Source organism: Triturus cristatus, chromosome 3_1 (genome assembly GCF_964204655.1).
Source record: "Triturus cristatus chromosome 3_1, aTriCri1.1, whole genome shotgun sequence".
Classification (NCBI taxonomy): domain Eukaryota; kingdom Metazoa; phylum Chordata; class Amphibia; order Caudata; family Salamandridae; genus Triturus; species Triturus cristatus.
Window position 1 is genome coordinate 110488256 of NC_140583.1, and position 18973 is coordinate 110507228.

Below are 18973 nucleotides of genomic sequence, written 5' to 3' on the forward strand. Positions count from 1 at the left end.
AGATGCAAGAGGTAACAAATAATGTTTTGTATTGAAGCATCTAGTTGATAGATTGCGTTGTTATTGCTATAAATAGCGAACCTTTTCCATTTAGCTACAAAGCATGCTCTAGTGATAGGACGTCTAGCTTCTTTAATGATATTCATACAGTCTGGCGGGAGGTTGAGATAACCAAACGAAGACTTCAGGAGCCAGATTGTTCGGTTCAGTTGAGCTGGATCTGAATGCCTTTTTTCTCCATGGTTCTGTGTGATATGCTTTGGAGAAAGGTGAAACTTCTGATGTGGAACTACTGAGAGTTCCAGCAGGGTTGTGAACCATGGTTGTCATGCCCAAGTGGGAGCAACAAAGATCATTGTGAGAGACTGTTTTAGCTTGCGCACCACTAAGGGAATGAGCGGGAGAGGCGGAAAAGCATACGCAAATCTGCCTGACCAGTTCATCCAGATCGCATTGCCTTTGGACAGTGGGTATGGATACCTGGAGGCGAAGCTTGGGCATTTTGCGTTTAAATGTGTGGTGAACAGATCGATGGCTGGGTAGCCCCACATGTGAAAAAAAACAGATGAAGAACTTGCGGAGGAAGTTCCCATTCGTGAATCTGCTCTCTGACGACTGAACAGATCCGCAATCTGATTGTGTGGCCCTGGAACATGTTCTGCTAAGAGGTATATTTTTGGAGGAATGGCCCATCTCCATATGCTTTGCGCTAGACGTGAAAGCTGCAGAGAGTGTGTCCCCCTCCCCCTGTTTTTGTATATGGTACATTGCTGTCATATTATTCGCATGGACGAGGACAGCTTTGCGTACAAGGTGTACTTGGAATGATTTTAGTGCAAGAAAAATCGCCAGTAATTCGAGGTGATTGATGTGGAGCATTTTTTTGATGATGGGTCCACATACCCTGAATGATGTGGTTTAGTAGATGAGCTCCCCAGCCGGTGAGCAATGCGTCTGTTGTGAGCACTACCTGTGGAAACAGGTCGAGGAACGCCTGCCCTTTGGAAAGGTTTTGTGTGTTCCACCACTGCAGAGAGCGATGTGTGCAGCGGTCTACCAACACCAGATCTGTAAGCCGACCTGGAGCCTGGTTCCACGGACGTGCTAGACACTCCTGTAAGAGACGTATTTGGATGGCTCCCATCCTGACTGGATTGGGGTATGCAAGGTCTTTGGAAGTATCTATTGTGGCGCCTAAAGACTGTTGGGTGTGGGAGGGTTGAAGATGTGACTTGGTGAGGTTTATTGTGAATCCTAAGCGGTGCATCAGCTGAATTGTTTGGTGTGTGTCGTGCACTCAATCGCTGCGTGACTTGGCTTTTATAAGCCAGTCGTCGAGGTAAGGAAAAACATTAATGTGTTGTGTTCGCAAGTGAGCTGCTGCTACTACTGCGAAGGGGAGCACTTTGAATTTATAGTGCTAGCCATCTACTACAAACCGTAGATATTTCCTGTGAGTGAATAGGAATGTGAAAGTAGGCGTCCTTGAGATCTAAGGTGGCAAGGAAATCGCCTTGTTGGAGTAATGGGAGGACCTGTTGGAGAGTGACCTTGTGAAAGTGGTCGGATTGTATGCACAGGTTCAAATGTCTGAGGTCTAATATTGGCCTGAGAGTACCGTCCTTTTTTGGGATGAGAAAGTAAATGGAGTAAACCCCTGTGCCTTGATGGTGTATGGGAACAGGTTCTATTGCGTGCTTTTGTGATAGAGAGAGAACCTCTTGTTTGAGAAGCATGAGATGTTCCGGGGACATGGGACGCTGACTGGGTGGTATGTGTGGAGGAGTAGAGGTGAGTTCCAGGCAGTAACCATACTAGATAATTTGTTTCACCCACCTGTCTGTGGTGATGGAATTCCATACAGGAAGGAACTGCGATCGTCTTCCTCCGCCTGGAGTGGAATGTTCGGGGGGGAAGGGGGGGGTAGGAAGGAGGGAGTGGTGGAAGTCACTGTTTTGTGGTATGAGAGGAGCAAGTGTTATTACAGCGGCTTCTTCCTTTGGAGTGTTTGCCCCTGTACCCCCCTCTAAAATATTATTTGCTAGAGGAAGTTTGAGTGGGGCTTTTGTATGACGAAGAGTTGTTTGTGCCAATGGTTTTGGAGGCACCCCTATAAGAGGAGCGACGAAAGGAGCCTTTAGTTGTTGATAACTGTAGGGCCCCCATAGATATAGCTGTCTCAGTGTCTTTCTTTATATTTTCCAAAGATGTGTCTACAGTAGGGACGATTAGATGTTCTTGATCAAAAGGCTGATTAAGAATTTGAGACTGCACCTCCTGTTTAAAACCAGATATGCGTGGCCATGCATGCCTGCGCAGTAAAATGCTTATGTTAACGGCCCGAGATGCTGTGTCGACTGCATCGAAAGCACATTTAAAGGAGAGGTTGTTAATAAGCTTTCCCTACTGTATGAGGTCGTTAGATTTTGCCTTGTATTGCTCTGAAAGATGTTGCATTAATGTCTCCAGTTCATCGTAATGCGCCTCATCGTACCTGGCTAGTAAAGCTTGGGTGTTAGCAATGCGCCAGTAATTTACTGTCTCTGACGCAACCCGTTTACCAGATGTGTCCAGTTACTCAGATTCTTTATCTGGGGTAGGGGCATCACCTGTTGTCTGAAGTTTGCCCGTTTTGTAACCACTAGAGAATCTATAGGGAGCAGCCCCTTGATATAAAGGTGGATCTATTGGAGCTGCTTTATATTTCTCATCAACCCTGGGGTTGATAACTCCAGCCCTGACAGGGTCTTTAAATACATCAGGGGCATGTTTAATCATACCCTTGAGCATAGGTAAAGTACTTGTTGCCCTTTGTGTCTGTGTGAAAGGCTCTAGCAGAAAATCTTCATCCGAAGTGGGGGGGAGGGGAGGGGGGGGGGGGGGGGGGGGGAGAGGGCGCAATTCTACCCCATGGTATTTGGCTGCTCTAAAAGTTTGGCAAAGCCTATGTTGTCGTCTGGAGGGGGTGGCTTAGATGGGTACGAGTCTGGCTCAGGTATATCTGGGCCTCACCATAATACACCCATGGGTCAGGTGGTGGAATACTCTGGATGTCATCATCGCCATCCCCTTGTGGGTCCCCCTCTCCCCCCAATCCACATCCCCCAAGGCATCATCATCCTGTGGTGGAGGTGAAGGAGGTAGTGGAGCGAGTGCTGGAGAAAGTGGCACAGTTGGAAGTGCTGGAGGGGGTGAGGAGGGTCTAAAAGATAAAGTTGCCATGTCCTTTCTTTTTAAGGGTAGCTCAGGTGCTTCTGAGGTGTCCAATTTACTCTTCCTAGATGGCAATGCTGTCATCTGACCTGTAACAGGGTCAATGTGGAGAGTCATTTGGTAAGGAGACCCCGTGGATCTGGGTGAAACAGTTCTTCGGAGCCCTTGTCTTTCCACGGTACCGAGGATTTTGTTTCCGAATGGTGCTTTGACTTAATTCCTGTAGCTGTAAAAGGGGTCTTGGTCTTCTTATTCTTCAGTGGAGTCTGACTCTGAAATTTTCCCCGGTCTTGAAGTTTTATGGGATTTCTTTGGGTCCGAGGGTTTGTTCTTGGCGTGTTTCGGTGCCGAAAGGTTCGGGGTCGAAGCAGTCTATGGTGCCGATGTATCAGGGCGTGACACTGTCTATTTTGGACCTGTGTTTCGGGGAGGGAAATTGTTTGTCGGTACCGGTAAGCGGCTGGGTCAGTTCCGAGCAGCCGGAAGGCTTTACTATAGGCTTCGGAGCCGGGCCGAATGGCGGGGCATCGGAAGCTTTATCCCAGTTTGATCCTGAGCCCAAAGGTGAAGGTGTTACCAGAGCCTTATCTTGAGTTTTTGTTGGGGAAGGTGCGTCGAGGTCAGTAATCATGGTCCGTTGCCCTGGAGTAATCGCTTGGTCCTCGGCATCTGAGTGGTCTTCTTCGCAGAGGCTGATGTCCTCATCTTCTATTTGCTGTTGTTGTGGAGCCTCGGGACTTGCATCGAAGATGTCGTTCAGTGCCGAAGCTGTTGGTCGAGACATTATGTGACGTTGAGTCTGACGATCACATATGGTATTTTTCGATCGGAAGGAAGCACACGCATCGCAGTCTTTATTCTCGTGTTCTGGAGAGAGGCAAAGGTTACAGACCTCGTGGAGATCAGTGTGTGGGAATTTTGTACCCCACATGGGGCATTTTTTAAATGGAGTTCTTTCCATTGACTGCAGGGCCTGATGGCGCCGGTGGGCCCAACGGCCCGCGTGAACGAGTGGAATCGAAGTTGTGATGAATACTTTGGATGCGCGTCAAAGGGGAACGCGATCGAAACAATACCGTTGAGTGGTAAAAAGTTTGCACGTCGAAGGGGTATCGAGTACAACACTGACCGAGAGCGCAGCAATCTACATCCGAACCCGATGGCGAAAAAAACAATCTAAGGGTGGAGTCGATGCCCATGCGCACTATGATCCCAAGGAGGAGTCACCTATCTCGTGACTACAAAGAACTTCTTACAAGACAAAAACTAAGTGCAAACATCCGGGTTCAACACCAGATGGCAATCTATGCACAAGTATACGATCTGCAGCTCATATGCCTCGAACAAGGTGTTTTATTACTTTTGGATACTTCACGTTCAAAATCCACAGTGTCTGAAGGAGTGGCAATCCTCCTCGAGTCAGAAGAAACCTACAGTGCTAGATGTTGGCATGCAGAATAAAAATAGAAGGTCATGGTTTGCTGAGTGACAGGGACTTTGCTTCATGAGCCTTGGCCACTGTCAAGCAGTAAACTAAAGGTCTGGGCTGTTAATTCAGAGCACTTCTGATGGGTCCATTGCTTTTTAGATATATATAGAAAGCACTCACTGGCCTTCTGTGAAGAGGCACTTGCTTCACTGACTGTGGAATACTCAGTTATGCTGCCATCAAATCCTGTACCATTACTGGACCATTGCTGCATTTAAATGATGCAATTCATTTCATGTTACACTTTTTTGTTGCCTAGTACAAAAACAAACAAATAGATGTATAGTTTTTTGACTTACCTTAGTCAAATCAAAAGGATTGAATTGAAATTTTTCTGCTTGCTCAAAAGTCATGACCTGGATGTAAAAGGTCCAAGATGGGTAATTTCCAGTAGCTATGGCCTCATAGAGGTCATGTATACCATAATCTGGATCGGTTGCAGCCAATTTCTCAGCTTCTTCAACAGATAGGTTTTTAATACCTTGATCAGTCTAAAAAAACAAAAAGAGTTTAGGTTATTTGTGAATTCATTTTGTAAGAAGTTAGACACCCTTATCAATTGGGCCACATTATATAAATACTGTCCATATTGAGGACAATGTGTTTTTAGTGGATTAGAAATTAGAGCAATACAAAATGAAAACACAGATTGTCACAATCTATCCTGTCCTCCCTTTTATCAACCCCAAGCTAGTCCAGAGGTATCAGACAAGCACTTGAGAGATTCAATATTCAGCCATACTAGTGGAAATTGCATACCATGATCGCCAGTACAAAGTATTTCATGAATAAGTTAGATAAGTGGATATCCTACAAGTAAGTGCAATGAAATCCATGAACATGTTTCTAATCTGAGCCCTACTAAGATTGGCTACATAATGCAAAGATTTAGAAAACACTTCTGTGTAAAGGAACAGTATTAGGAGAACGTACAGCCTACAAGTACTTATTAGCCACGATTTCACACAGCAAAAGAAAAAAAAAAATCAATCATAGGAGAATGCTGCCTGTCTACTAGATTTAACTTTCTGGATAAGCATAAAAGACTAATTCTTTATAAGTTAAGCATGCTTCTATAAGGTGCATGCTGTCTGTTAAAGTTTGGACATAGAACAATAGACACATGGCATCTTTTCAACCTCTAGCATGGACTTCACGAAAGAAGGAGCGAAGGGCAAATCAAAGATATGCAGCATGGATTTATTGTGTAAATAGGACTTGTAAGCCATTCACTACAATATGAAACGTACATAGCTTGGAAAAACAGTGCTCAAGTGTAGTGAACTGTGCTCAATCTAGAAAAAGGGTCTTTTCAGGTTCAAAATAAAAATGAATCTCAATAACAGAGTTAACAGTTCAATCAAAATAGTTATTGGAGTAATGGAAAATGGAAGTAAAAGAAATCCATTTTTAACAATCTCTCAACTATGCTGGGTTTGTTGGTAAAATGTATAAAAACATTACTTGGCCCCTCCAAAAATCTAAAACGCGATAGGTTGCAGAAGAACAGACTCAAGAACCTACATTCATATGTATTGTGCAAAGATTTACAACTTATATTTCTTAGGTCTCACCTAGGCAGCGTATGCACGGTTTCTTCGAGACATATTGTATCCAAAATATGAGCTTGAAGCTCCACCCAACTTTCTGGTTGGTTCCTTGGATGGTTCTTCTTCAATGCTTGTATTCCAATGGTTCATGTGTTAATTAGTCCCTCCTTTTGTACTGTTGTAACCTCCCATGAGGACTGCCCCAGTTACATGTGACCTTACACTATGTTTTTTTTTCACAGTTTGAGCACTCTTTTTCTACTCACTTCGTGGGAGCTCGTGCTGGAGCCATGACTGCATCTGGAAGCGCTCCAGTTACCACTCATTGTTGCTTGTTTGCAGCTTGATGCTGCTCAATTGCCCAACAACGCGCTTCACGCTCATCTAGTTTAGTATTTATGGAAGGGAGTTCAACCATTGCTGGCTTCCCTGGTATTTAGTCTAGCATTGTTTAATTTTAGTGTTATGATCTCTGCCATAGTTTAAATTTATTTTTACTGCATTTTTTGTAGGCAGAGGGAGAGCAGAGACTCGCACCTAGTTCCCAGTCCCAAAGTCACCAGCTGTGTATGTTATGCCCCATCCTCTCAGACTAGTAATTTGGAAAGTAAAGATGTTTTGATGAACTGTGACATTACTGCAGTTTGTTTATTCTGCTCCCTCCGTGTCCCAAAATACCAGACAATGATCATTATTATGCTAATACTAATAATAATGAATAAACTAAGACATCTCTAATGTAGACGAAAGAAATAAAGACGTATGTCCAGGTTGCCTTTAGTGTCATGACAACGTACTTTTGGGGATGGGCTTGTTTAGGGTTTTTGTTTTCCTGGACTGGGGTTACTGTGGGCTGGTATTTACGTACTCTAGTGGTGGTTGGAGTGTGTCATCACTATTCGCGTGTTAACAGCCCATTGGTGTCTAGGTAAGCTAGACGTCGTCCCACTCAGTGGCGACTATGCTCTGAAAAAGGCACTCACTATTTTACGCTCACCACTCCCACCTCCCTTTCAGTCAAGCGCTCAAAGGCTGTTGGCCAGCGTCACTTTAACGCTTCCCGTCTCAACCCATCACAATGGGAAGGGGGCAGGGCGCAGTGCTCAGACTGGCAAGTATCGAGGTGAGAGCCTCTTCATTAGCGTTACTTGCACACGTGACTGGAATTAGTTTGTTCACTTAGAGCAGGGAGGTAGAATGAGCCCTTAAAATGAATGCACATTTCTTACCTTATTTACACGAAACAAGGAGTATAAAGTTTCATTGTGTGCTTGGACACATTGCCACATGTCCTTTATTACCAATAGAAGAGAGGGGGGGCCAGGAGCCAATTAATGGTCCAGTGCCTGTGCTCCGCAAAGTCAATGAGGTAATCAAGAAGAGGCACTGTTCCGTAGTGAGTATTGTAGAGAGGCAACCTACACTACAAATGATGAAAGGTAAGACAGAGAAAGATACTAGGTTAGGGACTTGGTGATTGGGGTGGGGAGAGACACAAATTGTCTCTTGTTGCCCTCACACATCCCTAAGGATGTCATGCTTCATCATCGGGCGGTAGCTCCTCGTCGGGCCGGCGGTGCAATGCCCTACGGGTCCCCTGAAGGGTCTCTTTAGCGGAGATCTTTTAGAGAACTGCCGATGGGTGCATGTGGGTGTGTGGATATAAGTCCTCTGTGAGAGGTGAGGGTAGTGCACGCAGTGTAAGTTAAAACTACCCAAGGGTTTCCAAAGAAGAAAATTATTTTAATAAAGAGGTACCCTTGGTAGACTAAAAAACCCGTAGGTTAAGAGTTACCAATAGAGACGCAATGTGTCCGGGTAACTATGCTATGGTCGCCATGATTCACGCCTGAAGTGGTCTGGAGGATCCTTGGCGTTTCATCAGGACCGGGGGTGAGGGTGATGTGAAGTGAGTGTACAAATATATTAGTGTGAGTGGGGTACCATTAGCCTTCTCACAGATCCAAAGGGGAGTGAGTGAAGTCGCCTCCTACACTATTTGTGAGTGGCGGCTAAGACTCTCAAATTAGTTGTGCCCCCTTGGTCAATACCTAGAAAAAATAGGGTAAAAGAAAAGACAAGAAAAGAAAAGGGTTTAAAAACAAACACTCAGCTCATCATAATTCTTGTAGAGAGCTTGTGCATTGGCCTCCTGGTAGGGAACCAAGAGACGATCGGTCCGAGCAAAAGGTGAGGCATGAAAGTTATGAGGTCAGTTCAGGTTCCTCCATGGATGGGGTGGCCTGTGTCAACAACAGTCAGGGGCACAAGCGGGAGGGCGCCATCGGACTCAGCTCAAGATGTCAGCGTGAGTTCGGTTGGCGTTTCAAACCGTGTACCCCCGGCCGATGCCAGGACGACAGGTCAACAACAGGTATGGCTGATACTGGTGTTGAAAGAACTGCAACAGGAGAGGGCGCGCCATAAGCCCCAAACTCCCCCCTGTCGCAATGTAGCAACCCATGTCGGGGGGGAGGGGGGGGGGGGGGGGGTTGTTTGGAGAAACACAAACCTTTCGCATCCCCGTCATAAGCCGGTCATGCAATGTGAAATGAGACATGTCTCGGTGTGAGCGCTGCGTTAGTGCTTACCTAGCAGAGGAGCAAAAATTACTCCATGAGCTTAGCGGCGTTGGGTGCCCACACCTTCTTGGGCTGCGGGTGTACGGCAAATGTCAGCACAAAGATGCGGCCCGTAGGTGGGGTGGGGAGGAAGCAGAGACGTATGCAAAGCACAGCGTAGCGGTATAGCATACAACATCACAGAGTGGAGACTTACTTCCGTAATGGCCGATTCGACGAAATCAGGAGGTACTCACGGTTCGCTCGGGTGTCGGCACTAGAAACCTGCCCCGTCCAGACGCCAGCTCGTAGGTGGTGTGAAGGGGGGGATCTGGCCGGTATTTTAAGTGTAGAATAGGGGGTGTGTGGCGAGGTTCCTGTTTCCGGTAGAGCGTGTCATGCTTCGTCATCGTGGAGTTGAGTACGCATGCGTGTAGCCAGCCCCGTTGGGAGTGCTCATGCGCGCATGCGTCTAGTGTATCGGGATGGTAGTGCACATGCGCATCAAAGTCAGTAGTGAGCTTAGGTCGGGCGGAAGTTATACAACACTGTAATGCACTCAATGCATAAATGGAAATGGGAAAGATGCCCAAATGGGATTGTATAGAGCAAGTATAGAGCGAGTCCCTCCTCTGCTGGTGTGTAGTGAGCGGACAAGTAGAGTCCTGTGCGTGCTTAGTAACAGACGAGCATGCGCAATAGTGGACCAAAGGTCTTGACCTAACTCACTCTATCTGGTGTGCCCATAAGTCTCCTCCGGAGGCAAGGTGGTGGAGGTAGAGGGGACAGATTGGCACGAGTGGTAGTGTCAATTACCCTGGTAGTGGGGATTAAAGACAGTATAAGGGCTTATTACGGGGATGTGAGAGGTTTTTGTTTCTCCAAACAACCCCCCCCCCCAAACACATGGGTCGCTACATTGCGACAGAGGGGGGGGGGGAGGGGAAGGAGTTTGGGGCTGATGGCGCGCCCTCTCCTGACGCTGTTCTTTTAACACCTGTATCAGCCATACCTGTTGTTGACCTGTCGTCCTGGCATCGGCCGGGGGGTACACGGTTTGTGACGCCAACCGAACTCACGCTGACATCAAACGGGAGGGCGCAATCGGAGCCGAGTCAGATGGCGCCCTCCCGTTTGTGCCCCTGGCTGTTGTGGACACAGACCACACAATCCGTGGTGGAACCTGAACTGACCTCATAACTTTCATGCCTCACCTTTTGCTTGGACCAATCGTCTCTTGGTTCCCTACCAGGAGGCCAATGCACAAGCTCTCTACAAGAATTACGATTAGCTGAGTGTTTGTTTTTAAACCCTTTTTTAGGTCTTGACCAAGGGGGCACAACTAATTTGAGAGTCTTAGCCGCCACTCACAAATACTGTAGGAGGCGACTTTACTCACCCCACTTTGAATCTGTGAGGGGGCTAATGGTACGCCACTCACACTAATACGTTCGTGCACTCACTTCACATCACCCTCACCCCCGGTCCTGATGAAAAGCCAAGGATCCTCCAGACCACTTCAGGCGTGAAACAGGTCGACCATAGCATAGTTACCCAGACACATCGCGTCTCTATTGGTAACTCTTAACCTACGGGTTTTTTAAGTCTACCAAGGGTACCTCTTTATTAAAATAACCTTCTTCTTTGGAAACCCTTAGGTAGTTTTAACTTACACTGCACGCACTACCCTCACCTCTCACAGAGGACTTGTATCCACACACCCACATGCACCCATCGGCAGTTCTCTAAAAGATCTCCGCTAAAGAGACCCTTCGGGGGACCCTTAGGGCATTGCACCGCCGGCCCGACGAGGAGCAACCACCCGATGATGAAGCATGACATCCTTCGGGATGTGTGAGGGCAACAAGAGACAATTTGTATCTCTCCCCACCCCAATCACCAAGTCCCTGACCTAGTATCTTTCTCTGTCTTACCTTTCATCATTTGTAGTGTAGGTTGCCTCTCTACAATACGCACTACGGAACAGTGCCTCTTCTTGATTGCCACGTGTCCTTTAAGCCACTTGAACCAAAGAGGAATTTTTTACTTCTTTGCAGCTGTACTGTACCAGGGGCTGCAGGGACGAGATGAAGATTCCTGCAGAATGACTTTGCTAAGGCTCTCCCACATTAATGGAGTCCTGAAAATAAAATATACTATTACTCGAAAAGCGTTGAGTTGGGTTATATTTTGCTTAAGGCTTGATCGGTGCCTAATTAGAGCGGGAACCTGTGAATGGGTAGCTTTGCGGGACAAGTCCCTTTCTTTTGCCAGACTACTGATGCTCTTTGACTTGATGTGCTCTGGGGCCCTGCCTATCAGGACCCCAGGGTCTGTGTTCTTGCCCGAAAAAACAAAACCCAATTGGCATCTCTGGCCACATGTCAGCCCCTAGTAAATGGTACCCAGGGCACTGTGACCACAGAAGGACCCTAAGGGCTGCAGCACTTATTGTGCCACCCTTAGAGGTCCTGTACCCTGACACCGCCTTTGCAGGCTTAGTGTCTCGGTGCAGAACAAGACAAAGAGTCGATATCGCACACATCCCTGTGTGCCATGCCCACAACACACTGTCCTGGCATACCTCAGTCACTCCTTTAGCTGGGTGCCCTAAGCCAGTGGTGTGGGTACAGGTGCATGAGCCCTGTACCCCTACAGTACTCAGGTCCATTCCTGGGCACTGTAAGTGCAGTGTTGCCATTAAGAGTACATGGTGCTGGGAGGATGTCATCACGAACTCCACAGCACCATAATGGCCACACCGAAGACTGAGAAGTTTGGTATCACACTTCTCAGCACATTAAACCCACACTGATGCCAGTGTGGGATTTAATGGAACATGCACGACAGAGGGCAACTTAGAGTTGCCCCCTGAACCTAACCCACAACCCACGTCCTGCCCGAGAGACTGCCTAGGCTGCCACCCAGCAGTCATGTTGCTGGACCCCTGGGTAGAGAGCCATCCACTCTCCTGGAACAATGCACATCCTGGGCGAGGTGCTAGGTCTCCTCCCCCAGGATGGGCAGGGGAAGCTTCAAAGGCATGCTGCCTTTGTGAGCCTCCCCAGACCACTTGCTGTACTCAGCAACTAGTCCCCACCGGTTCGGACCATCATTCTGGCGGGGGGACTGGTGTGAAAGCCCAAGTGAGGAAAAGAGGTGTGCCAGCCTCTGCCAACCCCACCCCTCAGGTGGGGGAGGCGAGGTGAAGCACAACTCCGGGCTCTTGCCATCTTGAGGATGGGGAGCCCTACCCAATCAGGACTAGGCTCCTGCCCCCCTCCCACTGGAGAGTGGCAGGATAGGGGGGGTGTACCCACCCCAGGGAAGGGACCCATTGGTCCCTGCCCTTTACCTACTTGTAACGCCCCTAAATTTAGTATTTAGGTGCACCCTGAACCTTCCTTCCTCAGATCCTGAATCCGAAACAAGCAAGAAGAGCAAGAAGAAAGAAGACCTGCAGTGCAGCTGCTAACAAGAGGACGACACCAACTGACTTGGCCCCAGCCCTACAGGCCTGTCGACCCTCGAACCTGCTCCTTCTAAAACCAGGCGTCTCCAGTGGTCAGCAACCTCGAAAAAGCCGGAGGACCCGACTGCCTTGTGACTCTAAAAGACTGGGACTCCGATGAGCAGTGGTTCTGCTCAAAGCAAGTAACAAAGCCCTGGTGTCAGACAGGAACCGCGACTCCTGCACACTCTGCACCCGCCGAGCCCAGCCTGTGACTGAGCGGACAAAGACCACGAGGACGTCCCCCCGGCGACTGTTACCAAGAATCTAGCACCCAAGGACCCTCCTCAACGCTCCGGACGACGCATGCAGCCTCAGAACAAGGAACCCCTCCAACAGCGACCAGCAGAGGGTAAGATTCCCCGACGCCAAAAGGCACCCCTGCACCCAGCGCCCTGCGGCCCCCTGTGCCCAACTCCTGGGTGCCTACCTAACCTACAGCTTCTCAACTTACCTCTCGACGTGGTAGTCGCACCGGAAGAATCTTCGTCCCAGAGCTTGCAGCCTTTGTTCGTCTGGTAGCTTCTCCACTGAAATACATTGAGCGCCCGACGGGTCAAAATCATCCTGCTCCCAGCCACCCGAGTGCCCCTGGAAGTGCAACATCTATCCTATCTTACTTCCCCACTTGCCCTGTGCGAGTGACCAGGAGCCCAGCTCCCACAGCCGCGTGGCCTGCCTGCTAGCAGCCACCAACCAAAGGCCACCTGCCCGCCATAGGCTAACATTGGGCCTAACTCTCTCTGCACCCGGCTGCCCCTGTGCCGCTGAGGGTGTAACAACTGTACCTACCTGACCCTGGGAGACCCCATAGTCTATGCCCAGAACCTTAACTCTGCCAGTCGAGTACTTACCTGAAAGCCGATAACCTACATTTTCTCCATAGGGTAACATTGAGTGGTTTCACTTGGAAATACTTGTGTCGAGTTTTGAAACTTTAAAATATTCACTAAAAATCAGCCGAACTACGAAAACGAAATTACTCACCTGTTATCAGGAGAGGGCCCAGTGCTGGATCTTGGTGCCCAGCACTGACCCTGAAAATCGATTATAACTGTACTTACCGATAACTTGATTTTCCGCCATGGGATAACATTGACTGGTTTTTGTCAGAAATTCTTCTAAGTGTCGATTTTTGAAACATACAAATATTCCTTAAAAATCGCCTGTTTAACAAAAACGATTTCTTTCAACTGTTTACAGGAAATGCACCAGGACTGAATCCAGGATCTAGCCCAGAGTAAGAAAAACCTATGCAAAGTAATTGAAATTGCCTTTACTTAAAAACTCCCATTGAGCTCAATGTTAAAATTGTGTTTAACTTGTGTTGCCTATTGCAACAACTGTAACCATTGCATTGAAAAGTCTATTGCTATTTGAAAGTATTCAACTAGAGCATCTTATTCTGAGAAAGTATTTTGATACCTATTGTTGGTTCTAAAATAAAACAACTATATATTTTTATATACAAACAATTGGCCTAGAGTTCAGTTCTTGAGTGTGTGAGACCATTTGCTGACAGAGTGTGTACAACAAATGCTTTACACTGTCCTCTGATACTGCCTTACTACTCGACCAAGCTACCACTTTAGAGAGTAAGGTTATATCTAACTTTAGCCTCTGCCAAACCTCTAGGGACTGTAGACTCTGTGCACACTGAACCTTACTTTGGTGCAGTATATACAGAGCCACTTTCTTACAATATGTTAAAGAAAAGGCGTTTGTGTGGGGGGGGGGGGTGATTTGCTCCAATAAATTAAATTATCTTAGGCTGTTGCTACTTAATATATTATTACATCCTCCCTAGTATCTCTCAATGGTACAGGCAGGGGCAGAGGCACATACTGCATTCTGCTTCAGGTCGCCAGGGTAGGAGAGAGCAAACTGTTCTTCCCTGCAGACCTACAGTGGTGGGAGAGAAACGCACTACACTTTATCCCATCTCAACAGGGCAGGAGAGGGCATACTGCCAATCACTCCAGACCTATATGGGCAGGAGGGAGACACACTGCACTTCACCCCATTTAGTCAGGGCAGAAGACAGACATTGCACTTAATCCAGACCAACAGAGGCAGGAGGCACTGGATGCAGATGGCTTTGCCAGTCTCTCCTAACCTAGCCCTAATATCAATTTAGAGTTCTTTTTGATTAACTTGTTTCATAGCAGCAAATCTTTTTAATGTGAGGGTCTGCTGAGCCTACCTACTCATGGTATGCTCCGTGTCTTAATTGCTAGCATGTAGCAGTACAGTTGTCATTTAATTATCAGTCCCCACGCTTTTAAGTGATGAATCATAGGGCCACACCCATTGGTAGCATCAGGGTTAGTTACTAATAGCTCTTCTTTGAATCCCAGTTAGTCTTGAACATGCACCAGTTTTATTAATACCCAGTTGCATATTTATTTCTGCCCTTAACATTAATGCATGTGCTCTTGTTGAAATCGCAGTGTCCTTCTACAGAGGAGACACAAAACTGATTAACACCACATTCGCATGGCTTGACTGCCATGATGGTTGGCAACATTATTGTTGCTTAAAGTCATGAAAGGCCTACTGTCACTGGCATGTAGAAACATGCCTCAGTTCATGGAGATACTTCAAACTAAAGAATAGATGTAGGAACTGAGCAAAATCACACTGGCCTAAAAGGACCTCGAAGCACTCACAAAGCCTACAAGTGAAATATGATAAGCTACATGCAAAGGAAAACGGAGAAAGATGAGAACAATTGCTATAATGAAATATTCTCAAAGCATTAGATGACAAACTATGGAAAACCTGGAGTTACTGTATTCATCTTAGAGATATATCGTAACGCAGAATCCCAATCAAAGGTGCATCCTCAAAGCCCCCTGCTGACTGCCTAAAACTGTTATTTTAGCTGCCACTGGATTAGCCACGAGGATTTAAAAGTAACTAGCATTAGTAATGCCAATTAGTCTGGCTTTCAGTTAAAAATCTGCTACTTTTATTGGTGAATTCAGTAACTTAACATATATGTGCTCTGTCACTCATCCCTGAACTCATGAATCCTTTTATCTATCCACAGACTCGTTCTTCAATTCATCAACTTATCCAGCCGCAATAGAACTTACACACAATTTCAACATGCAAAATACATTCAAAGTATAAAAGTAGGATTATTGGTAGTATGGGTGTGTGGGTCACAGATAAGAAAGATCATGGTATGGGCGGATTCTTTTGGCAGGCAAACATTTTTCATATTCAGGTTTTTGGTCCAATGTCTCCTGCTCCAACATTCTAATGGTTCACTGATTGTTCGGTAATTAGAGGAAAATTAAAATATTTGGAGGAAAAAAGCTCAATGAGTTCTGTTTATTTGCATTCTTTACTTCACAGGTAATTATATCAGGCATCAGTACAGTGTGACCTCCGGACCGGGAGTCACTATACACCTTTGCAACACAACTTCAGGCAACTATCATTTTTTTGTAATTATTATTTTTTTTTTTTGTTTGTTTTTTTTTTTTAAATCTGTGTCCTTACACATGCTACCTTCCTGTACATCCTCGTACTCTTCTCCTTTCGATTTCTTCTGCATACACAAGCACAACCTCTTTATAAGTCTATAGTCTTTTCTCCCCTTTTTCTTTCCCACACACTTTCGGATACTCGTTTTACGCAAAAAGAACAGGATTTAGGGCAAGACAATATTGCACCTATCTCTAGTATATTTGTTATCTAAGAAAGTAAGGTGCTGCGGACCAGAGTTTCAAAACCCCTAAAACTCCTAAGACACAAAATGTCTCAACTTGTCACAAGCAATACACAGTGGTCCAGCACTCTTAATATCAGTTGATATTCTTTAAATATGACACATTTCCTCAAAGTAATGGCAATTCAGCAGTGTTGTTTCCATCCAATTCTTTATTTGTAACGTATTTTTCAACTCGATAAAAAGACCGTAGCCAACGTGTTTCGTCCTCTCGGACTTCTTCAGGGCTTAAATTAAAGTGCACTATTACAATCCTCACTATATATAGGAATGCTCGATTCTCATGGTAGGTGGTCAGTCAATCTCAGCCATCCTCTGTTTTTCTTTCCCGAAAAGTTTCAGAGCTTAGGGCGTCCTGCACTCCTTCCTCCAGATTGATGGGAGCTTGTAAATTCATGGAAACAAAATGGAGGAGGTAGCGCACTTATTGGCTACTTTTACAGTAGATTTGTAACAGGGACAAGACTTTCACATAGTGACATGTCGGTTTGTGAAAGTGGAAAAAGACTCCTCCCAATTAAAGCAAGTGTCTAAGACCCACTCAAGCCATTTCATTCAGACTGCAAATAGGCATATCTTGCAGATGACTGCCTTTTTCATGCCCCAAGGTATCATACTGACAAGAAAAATACCAGCCTGCTTGCCTTTGCTGTTAGTGACTCAGAGTGGCTGGTGACATGATCCTGGACACAGTCACCATCATTTTGTGATTACAAAGGGTGCAAAGATGATCCATGGTCCCCTTATGGAAAAGGAAGACCATATTATGATAAGCCTTCACACAAAATAAATCAAGAATGTGGCCCCTTATCAAACAAAGAGGAGGTAGTGGAAGCTGGATGTTCTTAGATGTCAAGAATAAAAATGGATGTACTGGTGGCAGTGGTGAAACACACACAAAGCTCACAAGTTAATCGTTCGTACTTGATGTACAATTTTCAACTCAGTTACAAGTGAGGATTATCCTAGAAATAGTTTACTACTTTCAATATATTAGCCTTAAAGGAAATCTGATTAGTGTACTTCTCAAAGTGGTTAGTCTATCAAGTTCTTTCAAAGTACAGAGATAACAATACTGTGCCCAAATTTGATGCTTTTGTAGGACATGCGTAGACCTATTTCAGTTCCATCTAGCATTTCAATACTCTCGGTATACAGAAAAAAGAAATAAAATGGAAAACCTCTCTACGAAACCTTAATAAAGATTATCTAAAAACAAAAAAAAGATGGAAAACCTCGTGTAATTAGAGACAGCCAGTGCATTTGTTCCTAGACAATCTGGATATTTCATTAGCAGCATCGATATAGGGTGGAAGGGTACCCTTGCAAGGGAACTAGCTGGGCCGCTAATGAAGTAAAGCAATTAAGGCTACAGGAGAATGCTCCTGCAACATAAGTTAAAGTAGTCCCTGATCATATCCAAACACAATGGGCTTGTAACTGGACTACGAGCGCCGAAAGGATCTGGTCTTCCATGATAAGAAAGCAATACAATAAGCGCCATCATGATGCTGGCTATGGAAATCAGAAACGTTGTGATATTGCGATTACAACAGGCAAGCTCTGGGCATGCAAAGTAACCACTCAATCATTTTGAACTAGCCTGTGATGATTTTTGGGTGTCATGAAGATTTCAGAGAAATTTGTTTTGATGACCTGGACTTTCTAAAGAAAGGGATGGTCCAAAGCAACTGTCACATAAGGGCCCAGAAACTCCTGCAGCTTCAAGAATAGAGGATACAACGTGGAATCTGCCCTCATCCTCAAGAGAAACCACCTGTTCAAGGCTATTTCCACGGACTGAATGGTACTAGGAAACTTGCAGGTCTTCAATTTACACCCCACTGTGATATGATGACCTAATGTTAAGAGAGAGTGATGGCACAAAGTAGCTATCACGTAAGGTCAGAAACTTCTGTAGCCTCAAAAAGAGTATACAACGCTGCCCCAGACCTCATCCACAGGAGAAGCCACCCGTTCAAGACTACGTCCATGAACTGAATAACGGTACTAGGGAACTTGCAGACCTGCATTTTATACTCATGTGGTCGTTGTGACTGAGAAATGCTCACTCTCGTAGGCTTCAAAAGTAAGGCAGAAACTGCCTACCATTTGAGAATTCAACTTTGACACAAACAATTAAAAAATGTGCTAATCTCGGTCTGCTTTCACCTGTTATGCTCTGTGACATGCGATGCCAGTGGATACGTACTTCCTTATGCACGGAGTAGACAGACTACAAAGGGTTTTTCCAATACATTAGTCTGAACACTGCTAATTTTACAAGCAGAGAGCACCTGGAGGCAAGCCATTGTGCAGTTATGCCTTAGAAAGCAACAAAGAGCACACAGTGTTCTTATGCCTTTGTGGCAGCCCAAGCCAAGTGCACCTCTGGGTTACTAGAAGTTAGAGATTACGTAGTACAAATGGTGCTGGGTCTCAAAGAGCCATTTCCAATCATTAAGACGAACTGTAGGGCAAGGACAAATGCCCGGTGAGACAGCAAAAATTAGATTTGCTCGTCTCAAGTTTGGATTCTCTAATACTGTTCTTTGATATAAAGGTCCAGGAGGAACCTAATGAGATGCAAACTCGAAACAGGAAAGTGAAGGCCAAAGAACAAATTCAGATCAGAAACGCCAAGGCCTACATAGTGAAAAAGCACACAAAGTCTGGTTTTAGGCAGCGGAGGGGGTCATGCCACTAACAGTAATACCAATGCCTAAAAAACCCAACATTAACTGCTTTGTCAGAGATCAGGAGCTAAGACTCCTGTGACAGACTGAAAACAAAAAAACTTGCACGAGGTAAATTCAAAAGCCAATCCTTGCTAGTAGCAGCTAGCTGTGATCAACATATGAAAAGGGCTTAGGCTGCATGGAGCCAGTAGACAGAGGGGTTGTTTGTGAC

At 45.9% G+C, this 18973-nt stretch overlaps 1 protein-coding gene across 1 annotated transcript in view; it reads right to left on the reverse strand.

Moving 5' to 3' along the window:
• LOC146859794 (catalase) overlaps nt 1-18973 on the reverse strand; it is a 408907-nt gene that overhangs the window by 292656 nt on the left and 97278 nt on the right. Inside the window, exon 7 of the mRNA XM_085643517.1 lies at nt 5002-5193. Within this exon, the coding sequence (XP_085499643.1) occupies nt 5002-5193 (192 nt within the window). The remainder of the gene's footprint in view (nt 1-5001; nt 5194-18973) is intronic.